A 20,819-nucleotide genomic window follows, 5' to 3' on the forward strand; every position below is an offset into this window, starting at 1 on the left:
TTCATAACTTTAATTCTAGTATTCAACTAGCTAAGCTTCCTTTAACGAATTTGTTCATAATCATCATAACTTTCACTTACCTTAGAACTTGAATTACTTCCTTTGGGTTGATTGGAATCCTCCAATTTTTCTTGAAGCTTGCCGAGAACTCTCTCACTTTCAAAATCTTCATATGGTATTCCAACTTAATTTTCCTTTTTCATCATGTTAATTTATACTTAGTCTTGCATGATATTTCACCTTAATTAAATGTCACCTGGCACACTTATCTTCCAACTGGTATCTCTAAGACTGTCACCTGGCTTACTTACCAGTTAATTAAGTTGAACACCTCAACTTAACTTCACCACATGGCCTTGCTGCCACTTAAGCCTTTTCCTAGTTAGCGCATACTTCTACTCATCGTCATATCCTTCAATACATGATCCTTTACCGCCTCGTTTGTCTACTTAGCCTTAATGTTAGTAGACGAGGTTGGTCGCATATTTTCCTCATTCCGCATTGTTGTACTTAGAAATAACATCCCCTCCAAGAATTTCTGGCCGTATAGTTCAACAGAACTAACCATATGGCGCCTCATAGCTCCAACGTATGGAGTCCTCTATTTTCTCAAAGTTTTTAACTTCTTTCCATCTCGCCCAAGAGCTCAATATACCACACTTAGCATATTTTTCCTGCCCTTTTCCAGCTTGCAACCCTCAAACTATATGCATCGACTACTCTTACAACTTGAGAGCATATACTTCTAACATTTAGAAAATTTTCCTTCTCTTAAACATTACAAACACATCATTCATTAAATATACTTAGCTTACTCTTGCATTAATGGTAATACACATATTTAACACATAATTAAGGGAACTTAAAATCAATTCACTAGTAAAACAAGTTCAAGGGTTTACATTATCTCGGGTGAAATATACGTCTGATCTTTTAGCGCGTTCTGGTATTACCGATACTATTACTGCACCAACTTTGTTAGACTCCAATGTTTTCCTGACTTCTTTTAATGGTGTTCCGCTCGAGGACCCCACTCTGTATAGGCAACTTGTTGGCAGTCTCATCTACTTAATCAAGACCCATTTAGACATTTCCTATGTGGTCCATGTGATCAGTCAATTCATGTCTGTTCCTTGTACTATTCATTTCACTGTTGTTCTTCATATTCTACGATATGTGGGTACCCTAGGATTTCACTGTTGTTCTTCATATTCTACGATATGTTAAGGGTACCCTAGGATATGGTCTTCAGTTCTCTTCTCGGTCCTCCTTGATTCTCTCTGGCTATTGATGCTAACTGGAAACAAACTGTTGTTTCTCGTTCCAACACTTCTCGTTCCAACACGGAGTCAGAATATCAAGCATTTGTTGATGCCACTTCCAAAATCTTATGGCATCATTGGCTTCTAGCTGACATGGGGACTCCCTAAGCCACTGCTAATATTCTTTATTGTGACAACCGTAGTGCTATTCAGATTGCTCATAATGATGTTTTCCATGAACAATATAAAGCATATTGAGAATGACTGTCATTTTGTTCATCATCATCTTCAAAACTCCACCCTACTCCTTTAAGCCACCTCTATGGTCGAGCAACCGGCTGACATCTTCACTAAAGCACTCTCCCCTGCAAGCTTTGGTTAGTTATTTTTCAAATTCAAGTTGGTCTCTACTTTCCCACCTTTAGTTTAAGGGAGGATGTTAATATTTATGGGTCAGTTGGGTTGTTACTTTTTTGTATTTTACCTGTTATGTACACAAATAGAAATACATAATATGGTATTATTTCAACTATTATGTTAATTACCATTGAATTAAGCTCATATTGGCAAAAATTTACGTAAAACTAAGAACTCTATATTTCCATCCAAATTTTAAACCTTACGTTTAGTTTTGAGTATTCATGCTTTCCAAAAAAAAAAAAAAAAAAAAAACACAATTTAGATTACTGGATTGGATTCCAAAAGAAATGATTTTTCAAACTAAAATTTTAATGTATTGTATTGGTTTTTAAATATTAAATCTATTTTTTATTTTTTAAATAATACTCTATTCAACTTTTTCATAGATTTTATAAGATTAAAACAAATTTCAAATAATATTTAGTTATGACAAAATGGTTTTTAAACAAAAACTAAATATCTTTTTACCTACTTTAGTGTTTTTTTTAGGCTATTTACCTTAAATTAAAATTACAAGATTTGATGACTTTTATCTTACTATTTTTAATCTTTAATTTTTTCATAGAATCCTCTTTTGTCATTCTCTTCTAATAGTTAATAACAAAAAAATTTACTTAATGCTTTACTATATAAAATAATATTTTGCGGAAAATTATAATATGAAAATGTTAAAACAAAAAAAGCTACATTTTTTTAACTCTTAAAAGTTTTATGGTAACTCAAACAAAAAATAGATAATGATTTATTTATTAAGTACATAAAAATCGTTATATTTTAAATTAGTTTTAAGATCGCGTGCTTAAGCACGTGTTTCTTTAATTAGTAAAATAATAAGGGGCATTTTTAATTTCTTTTTATAAACTGCTATAAATTAAATCCATCTTCCCCGACTATACAAGTGGTACTGTGGTCAACGTACTGAAAATGAAGAAAGTGGAGCTGATCTTCATCCCCACGCCGATCATCGGCCACCTCACCGCCGCCGTCCAATTTTCCGACCTTCTCGTAAATCGACACCCTTTTCTCTCCATCACTATTTTCATCTTCAAAGTTCCTTTCCCCACCAGATCCGCCGATCAAATCCAATCTCTTTGTTCCTCGGCCACCACCGATCGCCTCCGATTCATCACTCTCCCGGAGCAACCCATTCCAGAAGACGCCAAAAAAACCACCATCCTCAAACCCCTCATTGAATCCCAGAAACAAAATGTCGCCGACGCCGTCGCCAATCTCACCGCCGCGCCGGACTCCCCTACGCTCGCCGGCTTCATCATCGACATGTTCTGCATACCCATGGTGGATGTCGCCAAACAATTTTCCGTTCCCGCTTACCTCTTCTACACTTCCAGCGCTTCCTTCCTCGCCCTCCTCTTCCATCTCCAAGAACTCTACGACGGCGAATTCAATCACGACATGGACAAATTGCTGAACTCTGCAACAGAATTCACCGTCCCGGGTTTCAAAAATCCGATTCCGAGGAAACTGATTTACACCATGTTTTTCGATAAAGAAACGACCGAATGGGCGCACAGTCTCACTCGCAAGTTCAGAGAAGTAAGTGGGTTTCTGGTCAACACATTTTCTGAGCTCGAATCCGGTCCGATTAACTGGTTTGCCAATCAGAACCTCCCGCCGTTGTACACCGTCGGACCCATTTTGAATCTGAAGAAAAAGAAAACCCAAATCGAAGAAACCGAGCAGGAGGCGATTTTGAAGTGGTTAGACGAGCAGCCGCCATCGTCAGTGGTGTTCCTCTGTTTCGGATCATTGGGGACCTTCAATGAATCTCAAACCAAAGAAATCGCAGATGCCTTAGAGCGAACCGGAGTGCGATTCATCTGGTCCATACGGCAGGATCCGCCGGAGAGCGTTCTGCCGGAGGGGTTTATTAATCGGACGGCCGGAATCGGAAAAGTGATGGGGTGGGCTCCGCAGGCGGAGATATTGGAACATCCGGCGACGGGAGGGTTTGTGTCGCACTGTGGGTGGAATTCGGTGCTGGAGAGTTTGTGGAATGGTGTGACGCTGGCGACGTGGCCGATGTACGCGGAGCAACAGTTGAATGCGTTTGAGATGGCAGTAGAGCTGGGAGTGGCGGTGGAGGTTTCGTTGGATTATAGTATGGTGGCGGAGGAGGCAACGGCGGCGACGTTGTGGTTGACGTCGGAGAAAATTGAGGCGGGGATTAGAAAGTTAATGGAAGATTCAGAGGAGATTAAGAAGGCGGTGATGATTAAGAGTGAAGAAAGTAAGAAGGCAATAATGGAGGGTGGATCTTCTTTTAACGATATTGACCGTTTTATTAATCGTGCGGTCCATAATATTCACACGCACTGATTTTTAATTTACTTCTTTGATTTTAAATTTTAAACTTAGGACTTATTTATCCGAAACTTAAGAAACTAGATAACATGAACGTTCGTGCAGTGAAAATTTTATTGCAGCTTTGTTTTTAAAATTATTTTTAAATGTATCTTTTTATTCAAATAATATTAAGTAATTGATAAGTATGTGATTCTTCTGATGTATTTTTGTTTATACAAATTAAATTGTGGTCTAAATAAAAATTTTTTAAAAAAAAGTCTAAGAATAGAATTCAATGTAACAATTTAATTTTAAAAATAAAATGAATTCAAAAGAAGTTAAACAGTTAATATATCTTCAATCAACTAATTGAACACAAATAAAACACAATTAGTTGCTTCGCTTAGCAAATGAGTTTCTTTACGAATGCATTAAATAGGTCATGTGTATGTTATAATGGACTATTTGTTTATTATTTTTTAGGTAATGGACTATTTATTTTTCTAGTTTAAAAATTTGAAAAGGTTAATAAATATACTTCAAAAATTTTATGACTAAAAAATAAGAACTTCTGTATATATTTGTATAAAAAAAATATAAAAATATTTTTAAAAATTGCAATTTATTAAATATTTTCAAAAAAAACTAGACAACAATAAGAATGGTATGTTATCAAATTAAAAAAATGGAATACGGCTATCTAAATTATAAAATAAAACGGGTTAATTGGAAAAATGGGGTAGTCTTAGAAGTTAATTAGGGTAAAGAAAAGGTTTTCAAACTATTTAAGAAAAATGGGGTGAATCTTGTCTATATTGGAATGTGTCAACTGCAATTTTTTAATGATTTGTTGACTAGTCTAAATTTAATGCGTTGTTTAAAGAGATAAATTCAGTTCATTAAATAAAAATAATTAAATTGAATGTGTCTCTTGAAGAGATGCATTCATTAAATTAAAAAAAATTATATTCGATTGCCTTTGGTGTAGAAAATAGGAAGGAGATGAAAAAAAAAGTGGTTGTCAGATGGTAGGAGAAAATGGATGAAGAAGATGAAGGAATTAAGGAAAAAATGGACAAAATTTAAGGAGGAATTGAAATGGAAAAAGATAAAAAAAATTCTATCACGATCAATGAGGTCTGGGGGTGTCCCGCAAACCTTGTAAACGGGCGTTTGAATAAATCTGCTCAATAGATGCATTCAAACCGATTTGACATTGCACAATTAATATTTTTTTTATTTATTTAATCAATTGAATGAGTCCCTTTAAGAGATGTATTTAGTCGGATCGATCAATATATTATTACAATATTTTAAAATGTACCTGTTCAATAGACATATTTCAATAAAGATAAAATTTCAACCCCTTTTTCTAAATAGTTTGAAAACAACCCATTTTTCCTAAAGAAAAATTACTCAGATAGAAACATAAATAAGGATTTTCATTGGAAAGGAAGGTGACATTGGGGATTGAGTTATTGGGGAGCGGAGTGAGGGAAAAGAGTGGTATATTCAAGGATAGAGGATTATTATTATTATTATTATTATTTAAATTTCGAAATGTGGAGAATTAGAAAGAAATTGGGGAGTGTGAGATAAACAGTGAATGGTAGGCTAATACAGAAAAATAGGGTTGCACGTGATAGTTTTTGTTCTTTTTTTTTTTTTTAAATGATTTTTAAATATTTTTTTTTAATAAAAGAAACACATGAGATTGGGTGCAGCTTCATTGTCGGTTTAAAGAAGATTTTTTAAAGTTCGGAAAAATTAAATAGTTGATGAGAAGAAGATGACTTTTTTATCCTTAGTATCAAATTAATTAATTAACTAATTAATGTTTTGTTCATAACACGCTCAATTTAGTTTACCAATATTTTGAATATTGTGAAGTGTCCATTGCATACATCTCAGAATAATGACTCCATTTTAAATCACTTAAATTAGAGCATAAATGAACAAGATGTAACCAAAAACAAGTGTAATGGAAAAATACTTTTTATGATGTGGTAGCCAAATTATCAATCTGGGCTCAATTAGAAGGGAGATGTAGTATGGAGTAATGAAGGAGTGACACAGCTTTTAATTTTTGTTGGATTTTAAAAGAAAATGATTTTTTTAATAAAATATTATTATATGTATTATGTTTGTGTCTAACCTAGGGATTTTATTAAAAAAATATAGTATTTTTTCAGGGATTTTATTAAAAAAAATATAGTATTTTTTCAAACTATGGACAAAAATGAGGTATATGAGAAAGTATTTTTAAAAATAGATGGGTACTGAAATTATTGACAAAAGTATGGTAGTGAAATCGTGTACGGGATACATGATTGTCATGTGGCAAAATCGTGTACGGGGTACACGATTAACATTTAATCCAGTCAGCACCACGTTGGCTGATTTGGTTGACCGGTTACATGGAGACTCATAGACCGGATCCACGATTGCCATAATCGTGGACCTAGTCCACGATTTGTTTTTTTTTTTTTTTAAATAGATTGACTAATTATTATTTTTTAATTGGAGATGTACAACAATATTAAGACTTTAGAAACGAGTCCACAAATTCCATCATTGTTAAACTTAATTATATCTTTAATCTACAATAAAAATATAATTATTTTGCACTCATATTTAAAAAAAATGTCATGATATTAAAGAAGATTTATAATTAGTTCTTTAATTTATAATTTGAAAATAAGAGTTTACATGAAATTAAAAAATGACCCCCTGGCCCTTACCTCTCATGGGGTTGTCTTCGTGTCCCTCTAAATTAGGTTCACCCCGCCGTTGTTGTCGTCTACGATGAATATGTCTTCGATCGGTGTCAGCAACATTGAGTCGTCTTGTTTGTTAAATAATACCATTTATGTTGACCAATGTTTGCTGACACATTGAACCAAGTCTGGTAAGTTGTGCTGCACTGAATATTGTTGTACATCTCTGATAAAAATATTCTGTACAATAAAAAAAAAAATATTAAACAATATTCATATCATATATATGAAAAATTTCTGATTTTAAGTCTCTTACCATACAGTAATAGTAAGCACTGTTAGGTGTGATAAATCGCCTCGTGATTGAATTGTACCAGAAAAAGTAGTAATCTGATACAACTGACCTATATTTTAATTCTCCCTGTGCACAACGATCATGCCGTTCATGCTAATAGGATATATATTCCACGTGGATTTGACGCTAGTCTTGATCGTGCTTACTTCTCAAATCAATCTGGTGTAATGCTGAGAGTGTATAGGACAACGAAGGTATCGTTTGTCGCATACCGAACTATCTCAACACACGATCTGGATGATGCCACTCTACTATATGGAAGCATATAAGAGGGCTAACGATCAATCAAATGTCTTCACCATCATGACAATAATTAGGTATGGATGACCAAATCTGCTGTGTGTATGACGTCCAAATAATCTGACAAAATGTACGACAATATACATCCAAAATGTTACATTTGTTACCTGATTGTGCATCAGTCTGTCAAATATTTTTCAGTACACGAGCAACATATTTGTTAATTGTTCAGAGACAGCTAATACATCACTCCATCTAAAATTATAAAAAATATAATTAATTTATATTCTTACATAAAATGATAATGAAATAAATTTATAAATGAAATAATACCTGACACTAAGTGAACGATGATCTGGGGCCTGTAACTGGACTTGTGGTGCTATAATTGAAAATCTATCATAAGCTCATATCTGTAGTATCAGTGGCCCCGCTATGTCCAACACTTGTGCATTGGTAGCCTGACAAAGTTCTCTATACAACCATGCAAGACATGCACCACCCTACAAGTACGTACCCGCATGCTCGAAATCAGACAGTAGCAGGAGGAACATGAGATGCACTAGAGTATTTGACTTGTCAGCGAACAAAAATCCTCCAATAAGTTGCATAATGTTTGCTTGTACATACCTACATTCACTGATGTCGTCGGCATCGGGAGGTAATTCTGGAAACTGGGACGCCAACCAAGGGATCCTTAATCTTGAGCCTTTTAAATCATCTGCTAGAATGCCTAAGAGTTCTTCACAAACATTCTTCCAATCATATTGTAGTGAACCTATCAATGGTTGCCCGTCCACTCGTAACCCAAACTATATGACAACATCCTACAGCGTAATTGTACATTCTCCACAAGGCAGGTGAAATGTGTGGGTTTCTAGTCTCCAAAGCTCAACTAGAGCAGTAATAAGGTGCCAATCAAGCTGAATAAATTTGATTTGTGCAACCCCAATAAAACCTACCTATTTAACGTAGGGAATAATGCGGTGATCAAATTGTTGGATCGATATGGCAACCCTAGAGAGGTGAATAAGGTTTAATTAAACTTTTTTTTTCTAAATTAACCCAATTAAACTAATTAATACACTTTTTATAAATAATAAGAAAAATTCAATTTATGCAACAAATAAGATAACAAAAATGTGATAACTTAATTCTATCAAATTTTGTAGCAAATAAATTAAGAACAAACCTAAAAACATACAATAAATTGTTTAATTAATTGGCAAAAAAAAAAGAAAAGAGTTAGAGAAGAAGACACTGTAATTTTATATGGTTCGGAATCAAACTCGACTACTCCACTCCCTCAAACCCTCTTGGGAATTTAAATTATAAATCTTTCCAGACTGCTTTCCGACGGATTAAGCCCCAACCGTTACACCACCGGTCTTCCTTGTACGTTTTCAGAGCAAACCCGATCCTTTCCACTGTTTAGGAACAAACTATTACAAATTTTGAATTTTTGAAGAACACAAATACAAACTCTCAACTATAGTATTTACAAGTTTAAGCACATCAACAATGTTTATTCGGCTCAACATATACAATAAACTCTCTCAATTATAAGATTATAAGAAAATTGAATTAAAGAGAAGCAACAATGAAACTTTGAGTTTTGGAGGATTAATGAAATGTAAAATTTGTGGTTTAAAATTTGGAGAGGAAGATGGTTTATATAGAGATTGAAAAGATTTTTAGAAAACCACAATAATTTGGACCATTGGATTTGTTGAAAAAATAAAATCAATGTGGAGATCAAAATATAGATATTAAATTCCTTTTCTTTTGACATTCATTTCTCTTTTTAAATTAATCCAAAAAATAAATAAACATACCATGCTTCAAAATTAGCCATTAGACACATAAACATAAAATAATATTAAATTTCATATTTCCTTTAATTTATTTTCTTTTTAAATTCAGTTCTCTTTAAAGTCAATCCAAACTTAAAAATATACACAGTAAAAAACTAAACTTAGACAACAAACATTAATATAATATTAAATTTATTTTTCTTTTTAAATTTTTTTATTTTAAAATATCAATCAAAAATTCAAAATTCCATCATAGGTTAATCTTTTAATGATCCACCATTCAAACCAATAGCTGCCCGCATGTCTTAACATGCAAAGATGGCGGGTTATGCCACGTCATAACCACCACGATATTTTCTCTATGACTTGTTTCGGTCATATCGTCTCGTTTTAGCTCGATTTGATGATTCAAGAGGTGTTGGAATCATTTGTTCTGAGTTCATACGCTATGGACATATCAAACTAAGATTTCAGTAATAAAAATTGAATTTGTTATCATCAAAATATTGATTAATTAATTAATTAAAATTAATTAATTTGAGATTAAGGGCCAAAAAGTCAAACATCTCCCCTTTTTTATATCAAAACCATTCAAAGAAATATTAGTTTGAAATACATGTAAACCATATGTAGCCATATAATAATCAACATTATCACCATCATTCTTGAAATTCCTCAAAAAAATAAATTCCCCCCTAATTAATACAAATCAAAATCTATTAAAACAAATTTATAGCATAATTTTTTTAAAACTCTCCCCCTTTGGAATCATAAAAAAGAATAATTAAGAAAAATTTAGAACCTACATAAATGTTTCCCTTAAAACATGAACATTGTTAAATTTAAGCACAACTCCCCCCTAAGAATATTTAATACATGCTTTTCCATATCTACCCCTATCAAAATCCTTCAAAAGATTTAACAAGTAAATTAAAATTAAGAGCATCACAAAAACGAATAATACCGAGCTCAAGCCTATTTTTGCAAATAGTTTCTTCATTTCAAAGCTTGAAATATACACTAATTGATTAATTAGATCCTACAAAATTCAAGAGTAATATATCATTTTGCACAATGCTCTCTAACATAATAAGTGATGCCTAATATCATATATGATGTAGTCCTTAGAATGATGTTATAGGATTTAATAGGCAAATTAATAGCAACTAGTATTATCACAAAATATAGGCACATTATCAAACTTTAATCCAAATTTACAAGAGTTTGTTTCAATCTTAAAAAATTTTGAGCACAACAACTAGCAAACTGCATATATTCCGCTTCGTAGTGGATAGACAATCAAATTTTGTTTTTTTACTAAACAAGAAAACTAAGGAAACTACCAAGAAATTGGAGAAGTCCCCAGTATTCTTACGGTTCATTTAGTAAACTACCACGCAAAATCTGCATCGGAATATCCTACCAAATTAAATTGAAACATTCTTAGATACCATAAGCCTAAATCAAATAGATCAAGCAAAATATTAAAAATTCTTTTAAAACAGGACGGATGTAAATGTGATTCTTAGGACAAGATTGAAAATCTAGTCAAAAGACATAACACTAAACATTATATTATCCCGGTCTACTAAACGGTTAAAGTAAAGTTAAAGTTCCAATCATTACCTTTATAAGTTTTTAATCACACACACTTTACCTTTTTCATCATTTGTCAAGCTTAGTGGATGTCTCATAGGAGTTTTTGCAATTTTACCTTTCATTTTGAATTTAATCTTTTGAAAAATCTTTTGTATATTTTTTCTTGACTTTATGAAAAATACCATCCTTGAGTTGTTTGATTTGGAGTCCAAGGAAGAAGCTAAGTTCTTCCATCATACTCATACTCAAATTCACTATGCATATACTTAGAAAATTCTTCACACAAAGATGGATTAATAGAACCAAAAAATAATATCATTCACAATATATTTGTACTAAAAGCATATCATTTTTCTTTAGTCTTAATAAAAAGAGTAGTATCAATTTTATCCATTTTAAATCCATTCTCAAGCAAGAAATACTAAACTATCATACAAGCTCTTGAGTTTGTTTTAAGCCATAAAGAGCCCTTTTTAACTATTATACATGATTAGGAAAAATCAAAACTTATCAAACCCCGGAGGTTGTTCTACATAAACTTCTCTCATGATATGAACCATTTAAAAATGCCTTTTCACATCCATTGATACAAAATTAAATTCTTATAAGAAGCAAAAGCAAGCAACATTTCTAAATAGCTTAATCTAGCAACGGGTGCAAAAGTTTCTTCATAATCTATTCCTTCCTCTTGACAATAATCTTGAGCTATAAGTTCTAACTTTATTTCTAATGATATTTCATTTTCATCCATTTTATTTCTAAAGACCTATTTAGTTCCATTATAGAAACATGAGAGGGCTAGGGACTAACTCCAAACTTATTCCTTTCAAATTGATTTAAATTCTTCTTGCATAGCTAAAATCCAAAATTCATCATTTTCGGCATCTTATAAAACTTTTGGTTCAATTTGAGAAAAAAAAAGCAAAGATTAAACATATTAAGAGAGGAATGAGTTTTCACACCTTGTTCGGGATCACCAAGAATTAATTCTTTGGGATGGGAAGGAGCATACCTCCACTTTTTAGGCATGGATGAAAAATCAACTTCGTTCTTTCAATTAAGCTCACCTCTTGCTACTTGAAACAATTTCCTTGTCTTTGTCACTAAACAAGTAAATCTCCAAAATTTCCTTCTAAACATCACTATAAATGGCTCATTAGAAATAACATTGCAAGATTCATCAAATATTACATGCATAGATTCCTCATTACTAAAGTTCTTTTATTGAAAATTTTACTATAAGAGGAATAGCCAAGGAAAATACCAAACATCCATCTTAGAATCAAATTTCCAAGTTTTTCTTTTGTTATTCAAAATAAAACATTTGCAACAAAAAACTTTGAAATACCCAATATTTGAAATTTTGTTATGCCAAATTTCATAAGAAATTTTTATCCAAAGAAGGTCTAATTAAAACTCTATAAAACATAACAAGCGTTGTTAACGGCTTCCACCCAAAAGTATGTAGGTAACCATAACTCAATACAATATTGATCTAGCAAATTCTTGCAAAGTACATTTTTCTTTCTCAACTACATACCCGTTTTGTTGTGGATTCTGGAGCGGAGAAATTATGAGAAAAATCATTTTCTTCACAAAAGTTCAAAAGCATTGCTATCAAATTCTCCTCCATGATCATTCCTAATTTTAAGAAAATAAAAATCTTTTCATTTTGAACTCTTTTTGCAAAATTAGAAAATCTTTTCAAAGCATCATCCTTATGTTTTAGCATCAAAACCCAAGTAAAATCTTGAAAAATCATCAACTATCACAAAGACATAAAAGTTCCCTCCAAAACTAGAAATTAATAGAAGGGTCAAATAAGTCATGGTAATATTGAAAGGCTCTAGTTGTAAGATTACATTTTAGATTTGAAAGAGGACTTAGTTGCTTACCCATTTTGACAAGCATCACAAACTTTGTCTTTTAAATTTAAATTTGGAAGACCTCTAACCAAAGAATTCTTGGAAATATTTGAAATTAAGTGCATGCTAGCATGTCCTAGTTTTCTATGCTATAACCAAGAATCATTATGCAAAGCCGATAAACATTTTATCATTAATAGGACAATCATTCAAATCAATAGTATAACATTTTCATCTCTATTTCCAAACAAATATAAACTTTTCTATCACTAGCATTTTTCAATGATGCAATTCTTTTTATGAAACCAACTCTAAAAGCCTTTATCACACAATTGACTAATACTAAGTAAATCATGCTTCAAACATCAACCAAAAGTACATTTTCAATAAAATAGAAGATTCATTACCTATACTACTTTACCAATTATTTTACCTTTCTTGTTATCACAAAGGTACAAGACTTTCTATCCTTTTTGGAGAGAGAGAACAAGCTTGGATGGGTCTCCCTTCATGTGTGCCTCGAGCACCACTATCCAAGTACCACTTTTTTTCTTAGAGGCTTTCAAACAAACCTCATCATTTGTTCATCCTCTTTGTCACATGAGCCATGAAGTAAAATTGACCACTCCTTCATTATCACTCCCCTTTCCTTCATCGCTATCATCCACAAGTAGCTTCATTACTTTCTTTTGTCTAACAATGCTTCATGAATCACCAATCGCAGGTCAATAAGTTTCCATTACTTTCTTCTTGGATTTCTTGGATGATTTGAGAAAAGGCAAGTTGGTTCTAATAGACGGCTTTACTTTGCCATTCATAGCATATTACCTCATCCTTTTTGCTCTTTTCACCTTTTGACTCTTTTTGGTTGGAGAGATGCTTCTTGAATTGCTTCTTTCTCTTGATGAAGTTCTTATACTTACGTGAAAGATAGGCAACATCATCTTCATCAAGATCATCTTCATCTTGAAAGTCAACTTCTAAAGAGATGGTCTTTAAAGCTATACCTTTTTCTTTTTTTTCTTCTCATGATTTGAGTATTTTTCCCAAGTCCTTCTAAAGCATTGACAATGTTAGTAAATCTAATAAACATATCGGAAATAACTTCATTTTCATCAATTTTAAACATTTCATATTGATGAACTAACATGTTAATCTTTGTTTCTTTTACTTGACTAGTTTCTTCATGAGTAATTTCTATTTATCCCATATCCAGAAAAATAGCCCAACAAAATCTAATTTCTAAGTTCAACATATATCAAAAAATAAATCATGGATTCATAAACTACACATCCAAATGAAAACAAAATGATATATATATATATATGAAGATTATATATTAGAAAACAACGTAGGGAAAAAATTTTACCTCAGTCAAAGAAAATGAAAGGAAGACGGACAGTTTAATGGAGAAGGAGGAAGACGGACGGTTTAATGGAGAATGAGGAAGACAGAGGAAGATCGAAGTTTTCAGACGATGTTTGGACAAATGGTTAAATTTTCAAATATATTGGAGGTTTTTGGACGATGTTTGGACAGAGGAAGACGGAAGCAAACGGAGGAAGAAGCTTTTGGATGAGAAAGAAGAAGAATCGCGCGACAGTTTAACGGAGAAGGAAGTTGTGTATTGGTACACGACTAAGGTAGAGTACATGATTACCTCAGTCAACGCTACATGACTGTCATATTGACAGTCTGCACATGCTAGATCAATAGGTACTCGTGTATCGGGTACACGATTTAGAGCTAATCGTGTATCGGGTATACGATTAAGACGTAATTGTGTACCGGGTACACGATTTAAAAACCTATTTTTGTCAATATTTTCAATTCTACCTTATTTTTGTTAATATATATTAAAATAACATTATTTAAAAAAAATCCTAACCTAGTTGAGTTAAAATTTTTTAAATAATAATGATAATAAAAAAATTAAGCACATGGTACTGTTAAATCCTTACCATTCAGTTTTTCCTACCAGCATCCAATGGTCAAAATTAAATTTGATTATCACCCATTTCCCTGTAGTTTTAAATCTTTATCTTTCCCAAATTTTCACAACAATTTCACACTTTTACAATCCTACAATTTTCTAGGAGCCATCATTGTTATTCTTTCAAAACTCTCAATATTTTTTTTATATTATTCTTAAGAGAAATATATTGTACCGTGAAAATTGATTTGTTGTGAGTTTAAAATTTTCCAATCCACTATTTTAGAGAGTTTTTTCAAGTGTGTTCTTAACTTGAGTAAGGATTGTTCTTAATCTCGAAATAAGAGTTGTTGTAATGGTTTGATTCTCAACCATTGAAAGAATTGGGATTGTTCTTACTCCGGAAAAATGAAAATTGTGGTGGTTCGACTCTAAACCATGGAAAGAGTCAAATTTGAGCAATATATCCCATAAAAGCTTGGAAAGTAAATGTAGGTGGGGTTGTGCTGAACCACTGTAAGTTTCTCTATCTCTGTTAATTTTGTTTTCTGTAATTAAGTTTTGTTATTACATTTTATTACATGAAATAAATTACATTTTTTGTTATTTAAATTAATTACTTATATTGATTTATTTTGATTGGCAACTATTAAATTTTGACATTATTTATATCGATTTTATTATTATAATTAAATAGGGTGAAGTGTTAGTTTTAATTTTGATTAATTTGAATTGAATTTATTTGTATGAAATTTTTGTTTAAATTACTTATTAGTTAAAAAGTATATTAATTTTCTTAATTTGATTCCCATTAGAAAAAATATTTCGTTAGTTTAAAAGAAGTCTTATTCACTCTCCCTCTATGGTTGTCATACTAATCCTACAATTAGTATTAGGGTCTATTACCCTTATTTCTAATAAAAAATATTTTTATAAATCATATTAGATTGATACAGCTTTTTCAATCCTCCAAAAGAAAAGTAGGTGAAGAAGGAGAATGACACCATGAACTCCATTGAGTGAGTTTTCTGCCTTTGTTTTGGCCTTACAGGCGTGGAAGTCCTTGTCAGATACTAAATGAAACGACGTCGGCCAAAGTTGTCGACGTTTAGGTGGGCGGCAGTGACAGTATACCAACTGTGGCTGCCAGTCAGGTTTAAAGTTCCTGAAAAATGCTCATATACCACTGTTACCATCATAAGTTTTAGAGAGAAGAAGATATAAAGAAATGGATGCTGTCTTTGATTAGGGGCTTTCCTCACTATAATGTCATTGAAAATAACAATAAATACTAGAAAACCTAGAGATCCATTGGGCATTTACATAAATAGACGATTAATCTGAAATAAATTATCATAATATAAAGGAAAATTGTTTTAGATGGTAAAATTGTTGAAAATATTTTCAAATATACACTACAAGAATTATGGGTTTTAATGTCGGTTGTCAACCGACATTAAAGATAGTACTATAAAAGGTTTTTAATGTCGATTGTCTTTGATGTCGGTTTCAAACTGACATTGAAGGGGGTGTACAATGTCGGTTTAAAATAAAATAGCTAACCAACCATTCAATACCTACTAGTAAACACTACAAGTACACTGGCTTATCTCTAACAAGAAAAATAGGAGAAATGGCGAACATAGCACAAATAAAAAAAGTTTAAAGCAAAAGGCTTTCCCAATAACTACATCAAGTTCCCTTTCCCACCATGAATCAAACTTTACCTAGTAATTCAATATGGCAACAAAAATTTCAGTGCTGAGTGTTTCCTTTTTTCTTCTTTTTCCCCCTTTTCGTAAGAAACAAAGAATGTCAATGTAACGATCCGACCTTTTGAGTACTCTAATAAGGATCGTTACTCATAATTATACATTTACATTCAAAACATTTGATCATAGAGGAAAATAAATTTTCATTAAAATAATAAAGACAATTATCCAAAATAAATAACAAATAAGAAAAACCTTTGTTCAAAGCCCCTAAAATAATGAAGAAAAAAAAACTTAAACAAATAAAATTTTGACCAACATTGAGTTTCAAATAAAAAATTTTAAATAGCTTAAAAACGTAAACTAAGCGGAAGCGATTTACATGTCCCATATGGCACGATCACAGGTCACTCTCGTCACCTGCCAGTCCGTTCTTATCATTACTTGAAAAACATAAATTAAGAAAGGTTGAGTATAAAATACATAGTAAGTGATCTCATTACCGGGATCAGGCTATGCATCCACGAGCAAAGAAAAATAGCCCGTGGCTCATATAGCTACATCGGTTTTTGATGATGAAAGGAAAACCAAAAGACATATTATCTTGCCTTGAAACGCATGTCTTGCGGCCAGTAGGCACACTGTCAAACATGATAATAACATGAACGTGAACCCATCGACTCACGCATGTCTAGTGGCCCGTAGGCTCGCCGTCAAACATGAAACATGAAAATAAAAGTAACATGAACGTAAACCTGTCGGCTCATGTATGTCTAGCGGCCCGTAGGCACACCGTCAAATATGATAATAACATGAACGTAAACCTGTCGGTTCACGCATGTCTAGCGGCCCGTAGGCACACCGTCAAATATAATAATAACATGTGTCAAGGCGAGACAATAAACCGCTCTACTGGTCTATTCATGCATCACATACATAATATCATAACTGATTAGAAATTTGAACATGCTCATAATACTTATAACTGCCATGCAACAAGGAAAACATAATGACAAACAAAATCATGCTCTAGAATCCACTAAGTAACTTTATAGGTCTAATCTAGGTCGTCTGGAACGAAGGCACCGGTAATAGTATCACTTACCTCAACTTGGTAAAAAAACGCAAAACAAAATCTCCTTGGAACTTCTTTAGCATACTTGAATCAACCTAAAGTTGTGGCTTGGTCTAAGACAAATTCCAAAACTTTATTAAATTAGCCAATCTGATCAAGAATTAAATCAAAAAATCAATAACTTAATTTTCCACTAATACTCTCAATCCAAAAGAATAACCATCCAACAACTTACCAAACTTACCGATCTTCATCAATTTTTTGCAAAACAAAATAGTCTCTAACTTGATGGTCAATGCCTCAAAATTTCCAAATCTTGAATCTAAATTTCACACCAAAGAGAGGTTACTAATTTAACCCAAAATCAAATGGGTGAATTTCACCTCCCAAATTATAAGGAAAATAAGTCTTACCCAAGGTTTTTCTCAAGATTCCGGCAAAGATCGGGCAGTGGGGTAGATGACACGTCAACTCGTGGATACTATAGGTAGGCAGCCGGTGTTGCTGTCGGACACATAAATTATTTAGGCTAGCGGCTGGTAGCGAGAGTCTTGCATGAGGAGGGTTTGCGAGAGTGGGAGAGAAGAGAAATTTTTAGTTTTATAGATTTTATTCAGCAATGATTACGAATAAACCAAAGCTACAAACAACGATCCAACCGTTCAAAACAAAACTCTACATGTCTCAAACAGACTGAGCAAATTTGAGCACGATCCAACGGTTCAAACACTGGAAATCGATAATTTTGTGGAAGCTATCGCTGAAAAATCGAATTGCTTTCTCCCCAATTTTTGGCATCTTTCCACTCTCATTTAATTTCGAAAAAATCTCAATTCTTTTATTTTTTTTCAAATTTTGAAAAGATAAATAAAATATTTTACCACAATATCTCCAAAATCTCCGAAGATTCTATTAAATTTATAAATCAATTAACTTTTCAAATTATCTTAATTTAGGCTTCAAAAACCAAAATTAAAGGGCATAAGATACACCAATTTGATACAAATTAAATCCTTACAATATTTAAATCAATTCAAACTCACATGAAATTAATTATCTCTTTTAATTTTTTTTAGTTGGCCCTAAAATCCAAAATCAAAGGGAAGCAAAATCCAATATTTTCAAGATAATCCGTTCGAATATCTAATCAATTAAATTCAATTTAACCAATAAGAGTTTTTCAATTATTTCAATTTAATCTCAATTTTTCAAATGTAAGGGAAATTTAAACTCAATAATTTTAGATAATTAACTTAAATTTTCTTAAAATTCGGGATGTTACATTCTTCCCTCCTTAAGAAACTTTCGTCCTCGAAAGTTCAAGTCCTTAAAGGCTCATGATACTTAGTTCTTGTCTCATCTTCATGTTTCCAAATCGCTTCTTCAGACTGATAATACTGCCAAAAAACTTTTAATCAGTGCTAACTCCACGTTTCAGAAAGTCTTCACCTCCTACCATGAATTGTATAACTTATCTGAGACAATATCATGTTACTCTTTAATCTTCAAACAAAAACACATATCACCATTTAGACCCTCCCATACATGAGTCTGACAATCTCACTTAAATGAAGCTCTTGAAGTCCCTATATACTGTAGAGCATTTGTCATTCCAAAATACATCACCATAACCTCATAATAGCTGTAACCATTATCTGATGCCAGTTTCTAAGATAAAAACCTTCATGATTGCATACATCTATATTGAGAATATTCACACTCCTAGAGTGAGTCACCTTATTGTCCATGCAACAGAAAACATATCTCTCATGGCATCTCAAGTCCAGGATTCAGAATTTGGATTCGGCACCTAATTTCCCTGACAATCCCCTGCAACCGAGATACACTATCATATTAGATCCGTAATAGTTGATACAACGTCACATGAACCATCTTTCTTTCCTAATAAACAAAGTTGGTGTGCTCCAAGGCAAAACATTAAGGCACATATGAAACACTTTGCTAAATGGTTCTTGTGTCAGTGACTTAGGCTATTCCAACTCTACTAGAGTCCTTCTATGCGGAGCCTTAAGGATAGGAGTTGCTCTCAACTCAAGCTCATCTCTAGTGCTAGAGGTCATTCTGGAAAAAAAAATTTACTCAACCTTAATACTCATATAGCTTGTTTCTTACTTGGAGCTAGATTACTTTCACCTTCAAATAAAATCGATGGCTTCATTAATTTCTTGTTCTGGATATTCGTGTCTACAATCAAAACCTCTAAACCTTACTAATACCTTTCAACGTCTTCCCCCTCTTTAACAAGGCCTTACCTCTTCCATTTACATAGTTTCTAGCAACTATTGCTACTAAACATCCTTTTATAAAACGTTATTTCCTCTGACTCCACTATAATTTGAAGAAGATTGCTAAGCACAATAAATCCAAGAGGCTCTTTTTCATTTTCCTAGTGAAATATATCTGTACCAAAACATGTGAATGTTCGAATCCCCTTTCACAGTCTAAAATCTAGCAACCTAAGCAAACTATATTTTGTTTCAAATAATGCCTACTACAGTCCAAATTTCCAAATGGTAATACAAGATTCCTCCTTTACACTAAAACTAACACCTACTTTACACTAAAACCAATGCCTTGTATCCACCCATATCATGTCTTAAAATCCAAACCTTTCTTAACTATTTTAGAATCTTGAACACATTAATTTCCATTTATCTCCCCAGATGAATAAAACCTTTCCTTAAATACTATTATTTTCTTCACATTTATCCTTGTTTAACCCAACAACTTAAAAGTGCACTTTTTACTTTCCGAGTGAAACATAATCCCTAAACCAAGACATGTGACCCTTTATAATCTTTTCCAGAAATCTAAAATTTCATTCCCAACTTGGAACTTTAGTAGGGTATCCCCACAAGATAACATTGCTTTTAAACTTCAAAACGTTTATCCTTCCTCTTGGTATGGTTAATAAAACTTGAACCTTTTCACTGCGACAAACACATAGTTTAAACCCAAGTACCTTAAGAATTTTCAATCCAATAACTCGTTTTCTCCCATCTAAAGGCAACTATAATTTCAACCATCTTGGCATTCCTTGACCAACTCATCTTACCTAGGTCGTAAAGAGTTCCTCATACTATCGCTTTATCCTCCATCTAATAATTCTTCTTCCTTTTAGGCACGTTACATAAAGAACCAAAACACCATACATACTCGCTCCACCAACTTCAATACCATGAAAGTGATCATGACCTATTAATCCTTTCAAAATTTTTCTTGGAACATTTTGACTTTAATATCTAGTAATTCTTAATAGAATTTATGGTCTCTTCTGCACCTTTTTCTTATCTTATAAAGAAACTTTAATCTTGTAACTAAGAATGTGTGGCTTGTGATAAAGTTTCTTGTAGCACCATTAGTCTTATTCTCGTAATGCAAAACTTAACATTATTCCCCAGTGAATTTCCATTTCACCTACCATATTCTATAGCTTAACCAATACATCCATTTCTTTCTTTCATGTCATAAGTGCATAACACTTCATAGTTCTATCAGGTTT

General features: G+C 32.5%; 1 protein-coding gene across 1 annotated transcript; it reads left to right on the forward strand.

Moving 5' to 3' along the window:
- The first annotated feature begins 2,435 nt into the window (after positions 1-2,435).
- On the forward strand, positions 2,436-4,190 carry LOC120086255 (anthocyanidin 3-O-glucosyltransferase 2-like). The gene has a single exon (XM_039042803.1). It carries the CDS (start codon positions 2,607-2,609, stop codon positions 4,017-4,019), a length of 1,413 nt encoding a protein of 470 aa, XP_038898731.1. The 5' UTR covers positions 2,436-2,606; the 3' UTR covers positions 4,020-4,190.
- The last annotated feature ends 16,629 nt before the right edge of the window (positions 4,191-20,819 follow it).

The sequence above is a fragment of the Benincasa hispida genome, chromosome 9 (assembly GCF_009727055.1).
Source record: "Benincasa hispida cultivar B227 chromosome 9, ASM972705v1, whole genome shotgun sequence".
NCBI classification, from domain to species: Eukaryota; Viridiplantae; Streptophyta; class Magnoliopsida; order Cucurbitales; family Cucurbitaceae; genus Benincasa; species Benincasa hispida.